At 35.8% G+C, this 18936-nt stretch overlaps 1 protein-coding gene across 23 annotated transcripts in view; it reads right to left on the reverse strand.

Annotated features, from left to right (window-relative positions):
* The window catches only part of MCTP1 (multiple C2 and transmembrane domain containing 1), a 529626-nt gene that overhangs the window by 142662 nt on the left and 368028 nt on the right, over positions 1-18936 (reverse strand). For 19 of the 23 annotated variants that reach the window (XM_042943593.1, XM_042943612.1, XM_042943560.1 and 16 more), the window contains 5 exons: positions 15133-15235; positions 13227-13329; positions 12796-12897; positions 12341-12415; positions 10164-10283 (listed from right to left, as the gene is read on the reverse strand). In XM_042943593.1, the coding sequence (XP_042799527.1) occupies positions 10164-10283; positions 12341-12415; positions 12796-12897; positions 13227-13329; positions 15133-15235 (503 nt within the window). Of the gene's footprint in view, positions 1-10157; positions 10284-12340; positions 12416-12795; positions 12898-13226; positions 13330-15132; positions 15236-18936 lie in introns of those variants that run through there. The other 4 variants (XM_042943550.1, XM_042943538.1, XM_042943696.1 and 1 more) reach the window with 4 other exon arrangements.

Below are 18936 nucleotides of genomic sequence, written 5' to 3' on the forward strand. Positions count from 1 at the left end.
CTTTTTTTTCTTGGCATTTATTTAGTCTAATGAACACTTACACCATGGACAGCTTCATCTTAGCTACCATTAAATCAATACGAATCAATATAGATAGTTTAAACTGTTTAAGCAACTCAGTGAAAATATATGTTTGAAACCTGGAAAATATATTCTTAATGAGTCTACATTTACTTTTGGGAATAAGTAATTTATACCGCTTGGAGGCCAAGTGACATTACTTGTCTAAAATGTGCCTCACTTAGACACACAGTGAACCCTTTAAGAGTTCTTTATTACTGTGCACTCGTCTCTGCAGTGGTTTGAGGAGTGGTGTACATGACCCCGACCAATGGAAAAGTTCATTAAAACATAAGATACACACTTATTAACTTCAGGAATAACACTAACTAAAGTGAACACGGCTTTACTGTTTCCAGTAGGCAATGCCAGCCCTCTCAGATGAACACATTCCTTAACAGGGAATACCAAGGACTGGGAGTCCAATTTTACACTCTTAGAACTCTACAAGACAACGTCAGACATTTGGTTTTCCTTAATTAAGAACATTCAACATATAAAGTTCAGGATAGAGAGACAGATCTATCTGTATTTCTCTCTCTGCCCTTTTTTTTTTTTTTAAAGTGTATTTATTTATTTTGAGGGAGAGAGAGAGAGAAAGAGAGGGAGGGAGGGGTAGAGGGAGAATCCCAAGCAGCCTCTGTACTGTCAGCACAGAGCTGGACACAAGGCTCGAACCCACAAACTGTGAGATCATGACCTGAGCCCAAATCAAGAATCAGACAGACGTTTAACTGACTGAGTCACCCAGGAGCCCCTCTCTCTCTGCCCTTCTTATCTTTTCAATGTTGCTGTCTTGAAGGATCTACTCCCCACGACTGGGGGAGAAGGAGAGTGCCTCAGTAATTTCCTCTACCGCAAAATGGTCTCCAAGCTCCCTTCCAAGTGTAACATTCTGTCACTTCATCTGCACCCTTCAGAGCCCCATAGAATCTCCACCTTTGTAGGCCCCTTGCCTTTGCCATGAGGCAGGTGCTCTATGTTGAAGGTAGGACTGGGATAGGTGTGTTGGTGGCATCCTGAGCACCAAGCCATGATTGCACCGAATCTCCTTCCTACATGCAATGTTTCCATTCTGCAGCTAGTACTCTATAAAGGAATTGATTAGGTTTGTTAGTGGCTCTATGTCATTATTTATGACATTGGCACTATCGGGAAGTGTGTTCCAAAGTCTAAGTAACTATCTTACAAAACAGACTTTTCCATCTTATTTGGAGATGGGAACCCTATATGGAGAATATTTAGTCTTAACTACACTAACTAAGCCAATCAAGATTTAAGACTTAGAAACTATGGCATGAGTCTCTTATTCTGATAATTTTTTAAAAAATGAAAGGAATAGGATACAGCCGGAGAAGCTGATAGAACCTGGGTTAAATGTCTCTTTGATAAACACCAGCCTGCTGGAGGAGGCATGCAAGAGGCTCTTGCAATGGAAGAACCAATTCTATTTAAAATAATTTAAACGCAACCAGATAAATTTTCAATATTGCCACCTAACCAGGAAAAGTGAACCCTGGCATCTGAACTTCTGCATTTATAAATTAATTTTCTCTGAGTAGCAGTCACCACTTTACCATTACTGCTTCAAAACGTAGCACCTCTTTTATACAACCTCATTAATCTGTGGATAATTAATGGACTACTTTTAAGACTGGCAATCTGTTATTTTAAATTAAATCTTAAATATGTCTTTAACTGACTAAGAAAAATAATATTTAATCCATCCACATTTTACGACAAAACTGAATGATATATTCTTTTTCTCAAACATGTAAGCACTGCCTGCAATCTGCTTGACGAGAAAGGTATAGAATCCTAACAATAGAAAATGCACTAGAATTATGTGTGTAGAGCTAAGTGGGATATAAAACATCATATATTTACGTACTATTGATAAATTGGAATAGTTCCAGTTTTGGGATTCCTATGCGGAACTAGATAACTTGATGTGCAGAATAGCCAGTAAAACATGTATCTTCACCATTTTAAATGACTTTCGTATTCTACAACCTTTTTCCTTCCCTTCCAATGAAGATCTAATAGGTAATCAAGCCTAATGAAGTATGCTTTTATATCTCAGACATAATGATATTCATTTAAGAATATAAAGATTATCTACTAGTCATAAATACAGTGCAATGTATAGACAAAACCCATCAAACCCTCATAAAGATGGAGGTTGTATTACTTAGGCCAGAATTAATGTTCACCCCACTTCTCCATTTCAGTGAAGCACAACAATGTACCCTTGGAATTGATGTAAAGAAGAAACCTCTCGTATGGGTTTCATAAGGGCAAGATTCAATTCTTTACTCTCTACAAAGCTAAACAAAATCTTTCCTTTAATTGGACTCTAATATAGTCAATAATTTCGTACAGAGATCACAAATTTTCTTTCTCCAGACTGGATTACCTATGGGAATAATTTTTATTATATGCAAACTACAGAAAATCCAAACTAGACTTCACTACCAAGAGTATGAAAATAAACAGAGTTAAGCTCATGTGTAACCTCATTTACAGTATGTATCCTCAAAGGGGGGCAATATGACATCCAAGGGGGCAAAAATTGGCTCTTAGGGGAGAATAAAAGAAACTTAGATATTACAATGATTTGTGCCCCTCCAAAACTCAACATTGACTGAGATAATCGTATTCCTTAGCATTTATTTTCTCTCATTTAATGAAAATTTTCTTCTTAGGAGGTTGAATATGGGAAAAAAAAAACCCACTGAGAAACACTGATTTAATACAAAATGAAAACCAAGTTTTATCTCTAACATCTCTTTTTTCCATTCTTAAAATCAGAGTTGCCTTTCATTTTCATCCAAATATCGACTGACACTTTAATGTAATTTCCATCTTTTCTTGCTTGTTAGTTTTTCTCTGATTTTCTCCTCATTATGTCCCTTTGAGCCAATAGCTGGTGACTGGTGTGAATGTGAGAAATGGTTGCCCTTTCATCTTTACTCTCTTACTGATCTCTCATGTTACCACTTGCTGAGTGTTGGACCTCTGTCATCACAGCCCAGGAGAAGGTGCAACGTGGAGTCATAACTCACACACCTACTGCGGCAAGACTGACTACTGGGTCTATATCCAATTCTGACTGCAGTAGTCAAATGTGGAAAAATGGTGGCAGGAGAAAGAGCAACAAAAAAGCAGAAATAACTTTCTTAACAACATTTCAGGTCAGCTTTTCCCTCGGTAAATTAACACACTCATGATTCTAAGGTATATCGTCATAACTGGTCAAAATAGAAAAATGTCACAACGGAAAGCACTTTACTCCTATTTCTTCATATTTACCTGATACATAGGGGCATGGAAATATGTGTCGAGTAAACTTACTGACTAAAGTATACTAGTGACTGCATTTCTCTTATAATTTACAATCTTTCAGAAGAGTTATTACTTTATAAAATTTTAGTAAAATAAATGATATAATTATCTCGTTCATTTAAATGTTTTTCTTTGCAAAACATTTTCCATAATAATATTTCACGATAGAACATGGCTTGCTCTTTTGTCCTGGACAGTTTCAATTGAAGCCGGAAGGTAGAGAGCTCTTCTGAGGACGAATATCCTCAGTTAGTTTAGGAATCTGAGGATGGAGAGTGATCTCATTACTTTATAATTTTTGATCCTTAGTCAACTCAGTCATAAAGTCTGGACCAAGCAACACATTTTCAAAGGCTCTCACAAAGGTCTTGAGGCTGACACTACCTGATAAGTAATGCCTGAGGTGAAATGGCCTAGCACCCACAGAGCCAGGAAGAGACCACACTGAGGCATCGGCACCCCCTCCTGTCCCAGCTTTCATTGCTTGAACTATGAAGATTCCCAAGAAGTCTAATTGCTGAATTCAAAAAGGTATCACAGTTATGTTCATGATGTTAGCAGTTTATGTTTGATTATAATATAGTACAATAGCACTATACCTGAGGAAAAGTGAAATAGTTTTATTTTCCCCAAATCACCCAAGGAAGAATTTATCCCCAGATTATAGCATTTTACTACTTCTAACTTTTGAATACAAAGGAGAGTAAAGATAATAGAAAATATGCGTTTGACATGCTCTAAGAATTAAATTCTTCTTGTAAATAGACAATAAAATTTAAGAGGAATAAGCTTTTCAGAGAGTAGTAGACTCAGTGTCTTATGTGATTATCTCCCTCCAAAGAGCAGGAGGCCATTTTGCTGATATCTATTAAAATAAACAACAAAAAAAGGGTGCTGGCAATATTTAAAGAGAGCTATGCACCAATTTGAGGAAGTGCTGCCTTTGTAGATGTAACAGATAAAACACAAAAGAGAAAGACTGTACACTTAAATAGATCTATAAACTAAGCTAGAGCAACACTCCTCAAGAAGGATTCAAGAAATCTAGTCAAAATGCTTTGTCCCATTAATATCTGATTTGCTACATTTCCTAAGATACACAGTTGATTTTAGCTAATTGTAATCAATCTTCAAACTCAACTCACTTCTAAATTTTGATCTTTGAGGGGCTTTTATATAATTGCAAAATTTATATGCAATGCTTTGGCATCGCTTAAGAGAACCTAACTTTTTATTGTCCAATATTTGAAAAAAATTTTCTTCCTTGGAATTCAGATAAATTTAGGGGAAAAATGTATGTTTTGAGTATCGACTTAAAAGTGTCAGTGTGTCCCCATGAATTGGGCATACGATCTATTTACTGAAAAGGAAATTGTAGTACTGGAACCTTCTAAGTGTCAATAGTCTTTGATTTTGTAAAAGGAATTTTGGGTAATTTTGGAGATATACAATCTTCTAAATTGATGAAATTCTATATAGGCTTTCTTGTTTCCTCACACATTTGGGAAGGAAGCATTTAATGTACCTTTAAAATTTGTGTAAATTAGATTGGAAGTATTGTTTAGTAAGCTTAATAAATGTTTATGTCAGAGGATAGCATAAGTGAAGAAGGATGGACAGAAGGGCTTGGAAATTTAGATTTATATAATTTTAGGAAAATTAAAGAATGCAAGGATAGGAAGGAACAAGAGTTATAGATCATTTTGCTTTAGTACTTGTTTCTCTGATTTTTGAGGGTCCTTCTGTTTTGTTGTTGCAGGGAAAATAACAACAATTACATCTGGAACATTTCCAGTTTTCCTGCTTAGCACTAAAAAAAATAATTGTAGCAACACCAACAAAAGCTTCTATACAAATCATTTGAAAATTGCCATAGATTTGAAGCATACTTTTGTTGGTATGCTACTGCTGATGTCTCTTAAATTTTTAAAGTAGAAATTTCTGTTGGGATCTTAAAGTTACCTTTCCTATGTCCAGTACAATCACCCTATATAGCTCACTAACATGAACGCTAAGATTTGAATTACAGGGGATGTAGATATGCCTTTGTTTGCACATTGATGTTTCTTCTTAAGCAATGCTCCTCTCTTGGTCCTTGAACGTGAAGGCCACTTAAAATGTCCTTATTGTTGTAATAACTTTTAGAAAAATCCATATGTTGTTTAATAGCAGCAGGCTTTCTACACAGAAAATACCTGATAAGGTATCCTCATGAGCCTATTGTCTTCAGATCGTTGTATTGTATTCCCATGGCCTCTGCAAGTTCAGTTCCTCCTCCCTTGCCTGTGCTTCCTCCATTTTTAAAAAAAAATCATTTGGCTACACAGAGCTGCCTCATGTCATTCTCTGCATACATCATCTCTGTTTTTTCTCTTTTCCTGCATAATGGCCCAGCTTTTCTGAGAGTAGCTGTTGTCCCGAGTGTGATCCTTTACTAAAATGGGGATTGAATGAAGGTGAAGCACAAATTATCTGGACGCAAAGGAAAACCAGGCATTTGAAAAGGACCCAGAAAGGAACGAGTAATGAACCAGAGTGGCCTCGATGAATTGCTGTAGAGGGAATTCTCAGTTCTGACACAAAAGGAACACATGGATACCAAGGAAAACCAGGGGTGGGGGGGTGGGCAGAATCTCAGTAGGAAGCCTGCCTCATAGGCTGGTCAGCACAGAGGGTTGAAGCCAGTAGCCTTCCAGATAGCAACAGAAACAAATGCATTTTATGAGTAACAGTTAAAAATTCAAACATGCCGGTTCTGGGACACAAGATACTTGGAAGGGTTGACATCCCTTCATAATTCATGTTCATTGTTCCTCTAAGTAAAATATGTGTCTCCCTATAGTTATTCTGTTAGGAATTGTACTTTAAAGGCAAGAGGACATTTTTGATAATGCACATCTTAAACTTTTCATTAAACTACCAAATTTAAATTCTACCTTTTTGTGCACTCTGACATTTTTGTCTGGCATTTTCATTAATTTTGCGACATACATAAATGTAGCTGAAATGTTAACTGATCAATACTTTGTCTCTCTCATGTAGCACTAGCACTCCATTCCCTAAGGACCACACAGCAGAACAGAAATTAAATGTGTAAAATATCAAATGTTAATGTTAAACACAGCGGCACTTACTGTATAACGACAGAAAAGGCTAAAACAATTCCAAATGGACAGATGGTACCACAAATTATCTACAATCACATTTAAAGATTAAAGTTTGTCCTGTAAAATAATTCTTTGACGCACACTGAAGTGTGTCCTTTTACTGATAGCTCAGTTGTCCAATTATTTTTGTGCTCATTACAGTGAGAAATGACAGTACTGAAGAGAAAGAGAGAGTGCGCACTCCGTTTTTTTTCTTTCCACGTTGCACCCACTGACATCCGCAAGAACACAAATGTCTGGTCAAGAGCCTGATGAAAATTAGGCCCAATTTATGAGACATTTCCACGTCTGCAATAGATGATTCCAAAAGACAAGCAGGGCCTTCTGCGCCACATACGTCTGTGTTTGCTCTCAGGCATACAATATTCATAGTAAAATTTAAAAACCTAATTCATAGCACACAAAAACAAGGACATTCCCAGGAACATGTTTGCTTATGTTTTATCCCTCGCCTCCCCGGCCGACCGCAGCTTTGTGTCGTCAGCCGGCTCTAGCGTCTTCCCAGAGCGCACAGGTAGTGCCAAAGGGGCCGGAACCTCTCTAGCCCTACGTTTCTTAGGCTTTCCACTTTAACCGACATTGGGACAAAAAGATCATTGTCTTTCCATTTTGGTTTCATTATTCTACATTTGTTTTTGGATAGGAAATTAGAAAAGAAAAAGAAAATGGGGTAGAAAAAAAAAAGGCTCTTAAACATTATAAAGTTTACTGATCTGGGCCTAAAACCAAGCCACATAATGGTACAAATGCATGTGCTCCGTGAAGCAGCTGCATTTATGAAAAAGTGGGCCAAGTGGAACCAATATTATAATAATAGACCCGAGATCCATCAACAGGGAATGATGGGAACAATATGTTTGTAACAATGGGGTGCTGCTCATACTCTTCTCCTAATGGAAAGCAGTTCTTTTCAATAAACTGGCCTAAAAAGGCTCTGGTTATGCAACGAGATCTTTGAAACATTTCATTTTTAAATATATCACTTAATATCTTTAAGACGAATAAAAATCCTACAATACTTTATTTTTTTTTCTGAATTGTTATGATACTTAGATTATAAGGTACATATCTTAAAAGCTCTTTTAGAAAGAAAATAATATCTGTTGTGTGGCTTTGGGTAAGGTTCTTTTCTGTGCCTCAGTTTTTTCCTCTGCATATTGGGAAAATAACAGTATCTACTTTGTAGATTGTTGTTAGGTTATTGGGAGTATTAAATTCATGTATTCATGAAAAGCACTTTCGTGCATTAGTGTCTGTAAAACAGTTTTCTGGTACATAAAGGCTTAATAAGTATTGGTTGTTATGATTATATAGAGGATTATTATATTATTATTTATAGGATTATGAAATAGTTTAGAATTTAAATGAAAAGTCCAAGGAAAGCATTAGGCTATGTCTATCATCATTTAGTAACTAGCTCTATTAGAGCAAAGCCTTATATATCTGGCATCATTGGAGAAGAGTTTCTTCACTTAAGAACAAAAAATTTCACATCGATTGACTGGTTTATTGGTTGGTCTGTTGATCTGGATGGCCATTTATATTGGGAGCCTACCAAGTACTAGATACTCTGCAGGTGATGCTGGACCACCAGGGTGGAAAAGGCAGGGCCCCCCTTCTCATGGTATGCCCAGCTCAGGTCTAGAAAAATGAAGTTCAGTTTTGTTATTCGTTATTTTAGTCACATTCGGTAGAGTGTAACTCAGGGCTTGTATTCAACGAACCTGTCAATGTTATCATTTCTTCTCAAAAGTACTCTTCTTGCACATTCACATTGCGACTTGTGAGGCCTCTTCTCGCCATTCGTGTCTGCAGACCCTTATCCCACCTTTACTGTGGCCTCCCCCTCCTTTTTTGCAAGCATCTCGCATTCAGTTTGTGTTTTGTAGGATGAAGGCTGTTGGAAACTGACTACCAGCTGAGAGAGATATTATAATCTGTCTTTCCCAGTGAACTTGGATACCCTTACAGTGAAACCACTCAAGTGTTATCATGTACATGTACCTAAGTGTCTCAGAATTTCAGCACCTGATTTTTGTTAATCAAAGGAAACTGTGAAAAAAGCCTGCCATCTTGAATTCGTTTTACGTCAGTGACCTCTAGAAGCAAGAGAAAGTTTATGAAGACTTATACAATACATTGTAATATTAAAGCATTCCGAATGAATGTTCCTGAACAAATGACATAACTGTATAGATTCCCCTGTTTTCAAATTTCACAAACAGTTGGGCGGGATGACTTTGGAAGGAGCGAATCAAAGATGGCATCATGGCATTTTTGAGAGAATATTACTGCGTCTGTTATGAGGGCCCATGGAACCTGGAAGTAATGGCATTAAATATACATAGAAACTCAGTGTCAGTTTTTCCTCATTAATATCAAAGTATCTCTATGATAGTGAAAAATCATAATCCAGTTTGCTTAACAGTACCCCAATGTATTTATTATGTGGAAGAGCTAACTAAAAGTATATTGACAGAGGAAGATTTTCTTTTCCCAAACTTAATGATGATGGCAACTGCTTTCTTTAAGGAGACAACAACGTGTCTATGGGAAGCAGGCTGCCTAACTTTCTGGTAACTTACAACACAAAGGGACATACACACTCTTTGTTCCATGTGCTCAGACATTAATGAAAGTCCTATACAAGGCCTGAGAGGAGGACAGAGCTCAAAGTGCTAAACAGATGTGCAGACACTCATTTGAATGGTAATACTAAAATGTTGATTTGTTACTATAATGAAGGCTCTTCTTATGAGCTCTATCATAAAGTCATATTCTGCTAAAATGGAAACTATAAGAAAGCCTAAGGTACTCATCTTCTAACAAATATGACAATAAAATAAAGGATTTCAGAAGAAGGACTCTACTTAAACTTCAAACTGAAATCCTGAATAAGCAAAACTAACGTGAGAGCGGAAAATCCCAGCTAAAGCACAGAGGAAAGTATTCTCTCAGATTTTCTGGCTTTGCTAGTTGGTCTCATCAGCAGTTTTTAAATAACCAAAGTAAAAGGCTACAAGATGAACATTGTTAGAGGACTATTTGGATCTATCAAATTCTCACTTGTGCCTTTTTAAAAACTGGAAATCTCAGAAACAATAAAACGTCTCTTAAATAGGTCACATCTACTTCCAATTGATTCACATATTAAAATATTACCAACCAGCATCCTACTGCCAATGATTTTCATATTTTGAAAAAAAATCTATAGAACAATAACATTAAAATAAGGATGGTCAAGATTATTAATTTTTTTTTTAACACTAAGGACTTTTCTTGGCTCTGTTATTGGGATTTGGAATTATGCAATATGTAAAATTTTACTTTTTGACTGTCATGGAGAAAATTATATATTGGCTGAGATTTCTTGCTTTCCGGAAATCTGGTGGGGGTGGGGGATGTATTCTTGGACTCAGACCTTGAACGATCCATCAGGTTCCTGCCCACGGCAAATCTGTCCAGTCAAGTCTTAAAATAGGAGTTTTAAAATGGCCACATCAACATAACTGTTACTATAGCCACAGAAACATGCAGCTATGATTACTGAATTTAATGAATAACAATGTAAGTAATAAAGAATTATCATACCACAAAAGCAGCGAGGCTCCTTGGGGGTGAATCCCAATCAAAGCAACTATTAACGTAGTATGCAGCATTTACGAGCACCATGACACAACGCTTCATTCTGATAAAGTTTCTTAGGAGCAGCTGTACAAAAGATGAAAATATTATTAGAATTTGCAAGACTAAAAGCCATCAGATATGGTACAAAATTCTTCAAGTTTAGTGTGACTTGAAAAGGATTCATAAAGTTAATGAAGTTGGAAGAATATACCAAGCAATTTGGCTCATGAGTGAAAGGAAGAGAAGTATCTCTGGAAACAGCAGAAAGAACTGAATTATAAGAACAATTCCTTAGCTAAATAGATTTTCTTAAAAAAAGCATTATTATGTGGATTGGGCTACCTATGTGCAAAAGGTAAACATCTCCAAAAATTAAAGACATTTACATACTGTGAATCTTAAATATATTTTTAAATTCTTAAATCTTATTGTGGTTTTAAGATTCTTTACATGCCTTAATTTCAAGATATTTGAAAGTGAAATGGATAACGTGGAATGTTTCAATTTCAGGTCTTAGAGAAAAACCCGTCAAGTATTGCTTTTTTTACAGTAAACAAAATTTTCATCATTTTTGTGGGATTCTCCCTTATTTACTATCAATTTTTCAGTCTCGGTCTCTCTTGGTCTCTCTCTCTCTCTCTCGCTCTCCCTCTCTCAGTTTCTCCCTCTCAGTCTAATTCTCTGTCTCTCCTTTCCACAACAAATTTAAATTATATTTTCTCATTACTTTTTCATCATTTTGGAGTTAAGAAAAAAATTATGGTAACCAAGTGCTTTACAAAATCTTTCATTAAAAAGGTATATGAGAGTTGGTACAATTTAAATCTAAAATTTAAAACAAGGCATGGCTACAACTGTAAAAGAATAGCCCATATGCTAGATGATGATACAAAAAATGATCTACAGCTGTGCTAATAATTAGAATACTATGTCTACGGGTAATATTTTGCTAATTCCAAATATACTTCAATAGTGATCTGGCATTTTAAAGAAGTAGTTATGTAAAGTTTCCTGAGGTCATATGGAAAAAATATGTATATGTGTATGTCTAAATATAGATGCATGTACAGGCAAACCAGTTTTAACAAGTTATTAAAATTGAAATTCTTTCAGGAAAAGAGTCACCCTTTTTGTTTTCCTTCTTTCCTTCCTACCCTGATCACCGTCCTTTTAGAGCTACTTTCATTACTTTTATCTATAATTGTGAAAACAATGTAATCTGTATTTCTATTTAGATAGATATTGCATTTGTAATGCATGCACTGTCTTTAAACAACCAAAGATCCCACTGTTTACGGTGAATTGATTAGATTTAAAACAAAACTAATTTTAGGCTTCTAATAGCACAGAAAATTGTTCAATATTTTAACACACACAAATGAGTTCTGTATGCTTTATCGCCGTAACAAAAACATTTTACGTTAGCTGTGTTAATTGGAAGTAAACAGTTTTTTAAAGAGGTAGCTTAGTACCCTTTCTTAACTTGATAACAAACCTAATTTAAGACTGTGTCTAATTACAGGATATCAAGCCTTATTTAAAATTTCTTCATGACAGAAAAATCAGATGTGCTGATTTTCTATTTTCCTAGCTAAAAATGCCAATAAAAGTTCACTTCTAAAAGATCATAGTCAAAATCTAATTAACAGGGAGGTTTCCCTTAAAAGATGGAGCCCCTCTCTTGTGGATTAGAGGGAAGAGCTTTACGCAGGGCTCGCTTTACACACACCTGCATCATACCTGTGGGTGGTCGTCTGGACATATATTTGAACCTCAGCTTTTGGTGTTCTCTCTTACACATTCCATGGCAATCAGACATTATTTTATGTTCAAAATGATCATTCTTACGCCAATGCATGAATACATATCCATTCTATGCAGCACCTACAGTATCCCCTTTCCATTCTGACCACCCCCATCTAATTTATTAGTTTGGTATTGTCCTTGCTTGATCTTTTAAGGAAAGGAAGGGAAGAGAGAGAAAGAAAGAGAAAAAGAAAGAGCCATTTCACATAAGTAGATGATCAACAATTCCATAGGCTTCCCCCCTCTATACTTCCAAAGTTTATTTGAATTTACTTAGATGTTTTACAGATACAATCAGGTCTTCCCAGAGGGGTTAATCTTTCCTTGCTCTTTACCTGTTTAGAGAGTCTGTTTTCCTCTTCAATGTACTTCTGTTCTTTGGGTATTAATGTTCGTAAGCTGGCTTTCACCTATACATCAACATATGTGTCTGTTATGGATTAATATATTACAAACGTTTACAAGTTTTTCACGCAGTTCGATTTGCAATAATTCCTAAAGTTTCAAAGTCCTGGCTGCTGTGCTCATAAAATATAAATGTATACAGTTGCACATGCATGCGCTTCCATTTCTTACGCCGGCAGGCAGCGGCCGAAGCACAGCCGCAGTGGCAGCCGCCAACTATAACAGAAAGTGTGGGTGTGCCAGGCAGTGGCAGAAGCGTATTCTCCAGGATACATCAAGGTTTAGAGAAAATGAGGAATGACAGAAATTCTCTACAAATCAGGAACAAAAGCTTTCATGAAACTGAACTCTTTAGCAGTACAAAAAAGCCAAAGTTAAGACTTACAGCATTAAAAATCACATCTATTTCAAGATAGATGACCCCCTTTGTTGGCCCTGTCAGCTGCTTGTTTTTCAAGACGTAGGCTTTCTGTTCACCATTTTGAATCTGCGGGAAAAGGACATGACAGCCGTCTGTCTCGCGGTCTCCACTGAATACACTCCCTCAGTGACCTTTGACCCCCAGCTGCTGAAACTGACAGAGAACCCAAAACAACTGTGGCAATTCTGACAAGTACCTGTTCATTACCAGGATCAAGTCTGTCAGGAAAAATTAACTATCATGGGATTCAACATGGCCGTGAATTGAGTATGTTAAAATTTTTAGTGTTCTTATTACAGACCTTGGTTGAGAAATGACAGATACAGAGCTGAGGGTTTTTTTTTTTCCTTGAGCAAAAGCAACACAGAGCAGTGTGTCAGGTGAATAAAACTTACAGACAGCAATGGTATAGCAACTTTGCCCAGAAAGTCAGCACTTCGATCCCGATCTTCATCATAAACTGTCACTTCAAGAACTGAATGGATATCTTTAATGTTGCTGCATAATAAATACACATAAGACGAAAAGACTTCATCAGTGGGGAACAAGAACAAAAATGCTTTTGAAAATTTAGATGGCTCCAGCTGATTTTGTGTGTATGTGTTTTTATGTATGCTATTTGCATATACACATATACAAGGTAGCTTGGTATCTGACAGAATTTCCCATAATGCACCTTAGTAGACTACAGTGATGGTTCTATTATCTGAAACTTTGAACACCACTGTAATTTCAAGTTATAATTTTTTAATGAAATATAATCTTCCATCTGGATGGGCGCAGAATAAGTTATTGTAAAAAAAAAAAAACATCAATAAGTGGCACTGATGTTTTTGAGACTTTTCCCTCTAATTATTATCACAATAATTTCTACCTTCCTATTAACCCCATGTAAAACTTCAGTAAATTTGATATCAGCAAGAGTCACAGTATATTTTTCTTTTTTTTGTAACAGTAGGACATCTTTTTGTTTACAGTTCTTAACAAAACTTCTGGTAGTTTTATAGTAAAAATTAACCAACACATAAAACAGAATGGAGAAAATGTAACATTGATAGCTTTTGTACCACCCCAGGATTTAGAAATTAAATAGTGTTCCATTATGTTCCACAGACAACGTATGTTAATAAACAACTGTGTGAGCTCTGCATTTTTGTTTCTGGAAAAATAAACCCCAATTGCTGACAGCATTGATTCTTTGATCAAACTGTTTACCAAGAAAACATGAATTAAGAGAAAACAAAAAAAATGAATATATTCATTACTGAAAGACTGCAACCACATGTGAGAAGAGGCTTTATCAGGGCACAATCAATTAATGGCTTTGATAATAATCAAACCTATTCATTCAATTATGCATTCCAGGGAAAAACACTCTCAACAACCTTCTTAGGAGTGCAAGTCTCCTGACCAGGCTTTCATCTCTTATAAAAATGTGGAATTCCTTAAAGATAAATTGGTCAGATAATTAAATCTGATTAGTTACTGGCTCTTAAGCTGAGACATTATAAGAAATTAATGAGGAATTTAGCAGTTTTCATATACAAGAAAATAAAACTATGTTAGAAAACTTTTAAGAAGTACTCTGTTTGGAGAGTTTTCCTTTGTTCAGAGTTCATTTCTAAAGCCCAGTTAAAAACATACACACACACACACACACACACACACGCACACACACAACGAACTTAGGAGATACTATGGTGTAGATCGGCAGCTTTTTTAGCGTGTAGTCAAAAGATTTGTAAACTTTTTTTTTAAAAAAAAGAAAAATCAACCTAAATGGTGATCTGGTAACTAGGACAATACTTAATGTTCTTATTGTACTAAAATGCAATAAAACAAAACTAAAGCATCTCTGAATTCGAGACTGAATTGTTTGCTGATTTGAGCAATGGAACAAATAGAGCTTTGTCCTCCCTGGTGTCAGTGCATTTGGGGGGAATTTCAATAGAAAGCATAAAAGGAAGAAGCGGTATGGCAATTCAGTTAATGGGAGCAAAACCCTTAGTCAAATCATATAAAAATCTCAGTTTAAAAAAAAAATCTGTGAAAACACAGAAAAACAACATAAGCTTTCCCCAGGCTTCACTATCAGAAAGGTAGTGCAATTATGATATTCGGTGTTGCCAGCAAAGGCAGTCCAGATGTGCTGAGTTGTTAATCGGTCAAGAATAAACACACACACACACACACACACACACACACACACACACACACAAACACACATACACACACAAATATCTCAAAAATAAATATTATTAGCTCCAGTTTTGAAATGAGCTCAAGGTAATGATTACTTACAATGTGAAGATTTTGTTCCACTCAGGATTGAGATTTTTGTAGACGGTGTGTGTTAGCAGCCTATCATTGTTCAGTTCCACTACACAAAATGGGTCACTTTTGCCTATAAGAGATTTGGGGGGAACATTTTCAGTACAAATAGCACCCACAGTTCACAGGGTCATGATCACGACCACATCTCTTTTCTACAGAGTTTTATAAAAAACAAAAACTATTGTACAGTTTAAAAAATTTAAAAACAACATCAAAATACAGTTAGACATAACTGGATAATGTTAACAATTGTTGTGATTCAGAGCAATTTAGAACCTGAAAAAAGTGAAAGAGAGAAAATTATATAGCTGGTATTTCAATTTGCACTTTTTTTTAATACAAAAATAACACTACTGCCAATTATGAGAGAAGATGTGATGCCAGTTTATCCCTAAGTCAATTTGTATTTAATTCTATAATGATCCTTTGAAAGGCTCAACCTCTTCACTTTTATGCATATATTTTCCAACTCCTCTCATTAGTAACTTATAACAGAAACTCCTAAACAAGTTTATGTTGGGAAAACTGCTTTATTACAGAATTACTCCATTTTAATGTACCTTTAGATTCCCTCCTGAAATATCTATGGCATCACAAGAAGGTAAATTAGACCCTCTGAGGCAGAAGAAATTCTGCCATTTGAATCCTAACCACTCAACCAGTCTGCATGTTAAAGAGCAGTATTTTTTTCCTGTCCGCTGAGAGTAAAGAATTTGGAAGTTATCATCTGTTTACAGGGACTCTGTTCTGCCATAGTCAAATCTTGTCCATTTGGCAATTATATTGTGTGATATCCTCAATATTTCGTAATGTCATGTGAGGTATTATAAGAACCCCATAAAGTCAGAGGCTCTTTGGGGCAGCATTAATGATATTAGTGCAGCATGTAATTTGTTTGATACCTTATACAAATGACAATGAAATCAATATTTAGACAAAGCTGTCCAGAGGTCATATCTTTTAAACTACAATATTGATTTAGACTACAGAAGAGGTTAATGTGCATATTATTAACTTTAATGATAAAGAATAATTGTTTTAGATGCATTGTGAATTGTAGTCACTGTAGTTTACACTTCTGTGAAAGCTTAAATATCATTGAAGATTTTCAATTAAATTTTAATAGGAAGGAATTCATTAGCTATCAGGGACAGATAAGCTATGTGTTCCCTCACAGCAGTGTATTTACTTTCCATATTGTAATTCTTAAAGCGAGCTGTACCAACTTTGACTCACCTTTAATTGAACGTATTAGTTTTATATTAAAAAAAGAGATTAAATATATGTGTGTTATTTCAGTGGCCTCATATACCCCAGGTTGATTGCATACTTTAACAGCATGGTAGTCTTTTCAATTTTTGGTCATAGGAACAATTTTGACTGAAGAGTAGAGACTAGAAAGCCTTTGAGGACTGGTAGAATTTTTATCTCTGCCTTAGGATCTGTATTATCCTTTTTCATACACAACGTGGAAAAGAGAATTCAAAAAAGAACAGTTTGTTCATTAAAACACAGTGCAATAGGTTTTATACGCCACATCCACAATTTTATTTTCCTCCGTGAATTCAAGTATAAGCATAAAAAGTAGATTTGAACAATTTCTAAAACCTCACTTCTTTTCACGTAGCTTTGTGCTGGGCACTATAGTGTGCACAAAAGAAGAGGACATAAACCACCACCTCAAATAATTTATAAAAGGGTGGGACGGAGAAAACACCTATCTGTAATGATCAGAGAGAAAATTAAGGCCATATTTAATAGAATTCAATGTCAAAAGAGTAATTATTTTACTATCACTTTAGATAGAACTTTAGATTAAGTGATAAGTGTTGGTAACTTTTACTTAAAAGCTAAGCGTAATGTTCACACTCTTCCTGGAACCTCCTTTTAATCTTTCTCATATATGTGTACATTCATGTAAATCTTGATTTAGTAAAAAAAAAAAAAATAACAGAAAAGAAAAAGAAAAAAGAAAAAAAAGACTACATAAAGAGAGCACTTATTGGCATTTTTGTTTCCTTATTTTCACTTGCTTTATTTCAGTTACTATTATATTTCAATTGACTTGGTTTTACTTGCCCTCAAGTGATCAACAATGTGTAAGAGATTCAGTCAAAGGTGCACCACTTTTTCAATTGCAAAACACAAGAACAAACTTCAGAGACCAATATCTATTGGGGGAAAAATTACTTTAAACTTCTATCAGCAGAAGATGAAAATCCTCCCTTGATTTTTTTTTTTTTTTCCTACAGGAATTATATTCAATGGTGTAAGAGGCTTTCAACCCATGGAAAGTCTCTGAACTCACCACCTTCTTTGTTACTCTATCTGTATTTGCTGACAAAAGATATGGAGTCTTAAAGAAACAAAATCTGTTCTTAATGATTAACTCTTTCCATATCTTGTTAAGAAACGAATACATTTATCAAACCCTATGCCCACGAGGCAGTGTCCATCCTTATTTTCTTACCATTTACTTGATTATTTTTCAAGACCATTCCTAGAGAAAACTGATGTCCTCTGTCTACCACTTATTCTCTCAGTCATTGTTTTCTATTAGAATGAAGATGTTAAAGCCCTGGAGACAATGCTGCACCAAAAATAGTGTGAGAACCCTCTGAAGCCACTTCTCAGTCATTTTGCTGGACTAAATTCCAGTGGCATCCATCATTGGCAAAAATATTCACTCAAATGTACCTGCTTATAACTTGAAATGGGTAAGCAATGTAATTTTTAAGAGACCATATTAGACACTGTACCAAATGGAATGGCGCTTACGAAAAAAAAAAAAAAAAAGAGCCTTTCACCTCAGACCAAACTACTATTTAACATAGCTTTAATTAAATGTATTTAAGCATAAGTCACTAGGCAAGACCTTTCCCAATAACTGTGTTGTATCTTAGTAGTCGGCCACACACATGCGAAGAGCTGGCTAATGTTTTGACTACAGATTCATTCACTCAACAAATAATTATTACTTACCATGTACCAGGCAGTGTTCTATGTGTTGAGAATGCAGAGGTGCATAAAATAATAATAATAATCCTGACCTCATGGTGGTTACATTGAGGAAAAAGATAGATAATGCATACACACATTTTATGGTACTTTAGAAGGTGATAAGTGCTATAGAGAAAAACATCGGGAGGACAATGAGGAGTGCTTGTATATATGTGCAATTTTTAAAAGGACTGTCAGAGAAGGTCTCTCTGAAAAAGTTCCGCATGGGCAGAAAGAAACGAAAGAGGCAAGGGAGTGAGCTTTGGGCTACCTAGAACAACAACAGATTGTGGAAAGTTCAGAGAAATAGCTGTGCCTGGTGTTTCTAGGAATATCCAAGAAACCAGTGTGACTGAAGGAATAGACTGGGAGAGGGGGACAGTATTCGATGAGGTATGGGGAGGGTGGCAGGTCTCTTTAGAAAACGTTTCCTCTAGAAGTGCTAGGGGAAGCTTTTGGAGGTATTTGATCTGATGGCTGCTATTTGGAGAGTAAGGTGGAGAGAAGCCAATGGAGGAGGTAGCAGAAGAGTGAGGAGGATACTGTGATACTCCAGGGGATGGAAAGTGATTGGATTCTGAATGTATTTTGAAGGTAGAACCAACAGGGCTTGAAGATACCAAAAGTAAACAATCTACCATGCCTGATACTGTTATTGGCTGATGAGAAACGATTTATTGAGCTTAGCTAAGTCAGTCTTTTTTCCCAAGGACTAGAAGCATTCAACAAAGTGCTCAGGGTAACTTTCTCTGGAATCTGGTAAAGGGGAAA

This window comes from Panthera leo, chromosome A1 (genome assembly GCF_018350215.1).
Source record: "Panthera leo isolate Ple1 chromosome A1, P.leo_Ple1_pat1.1, whole genome shotgun sequence".
Taxonomy (NCBI): Eukaryota; Metazoa; Chordata; class Mammalia; order Carnivora; family Felidae; genus Panthera; species Panthera leo.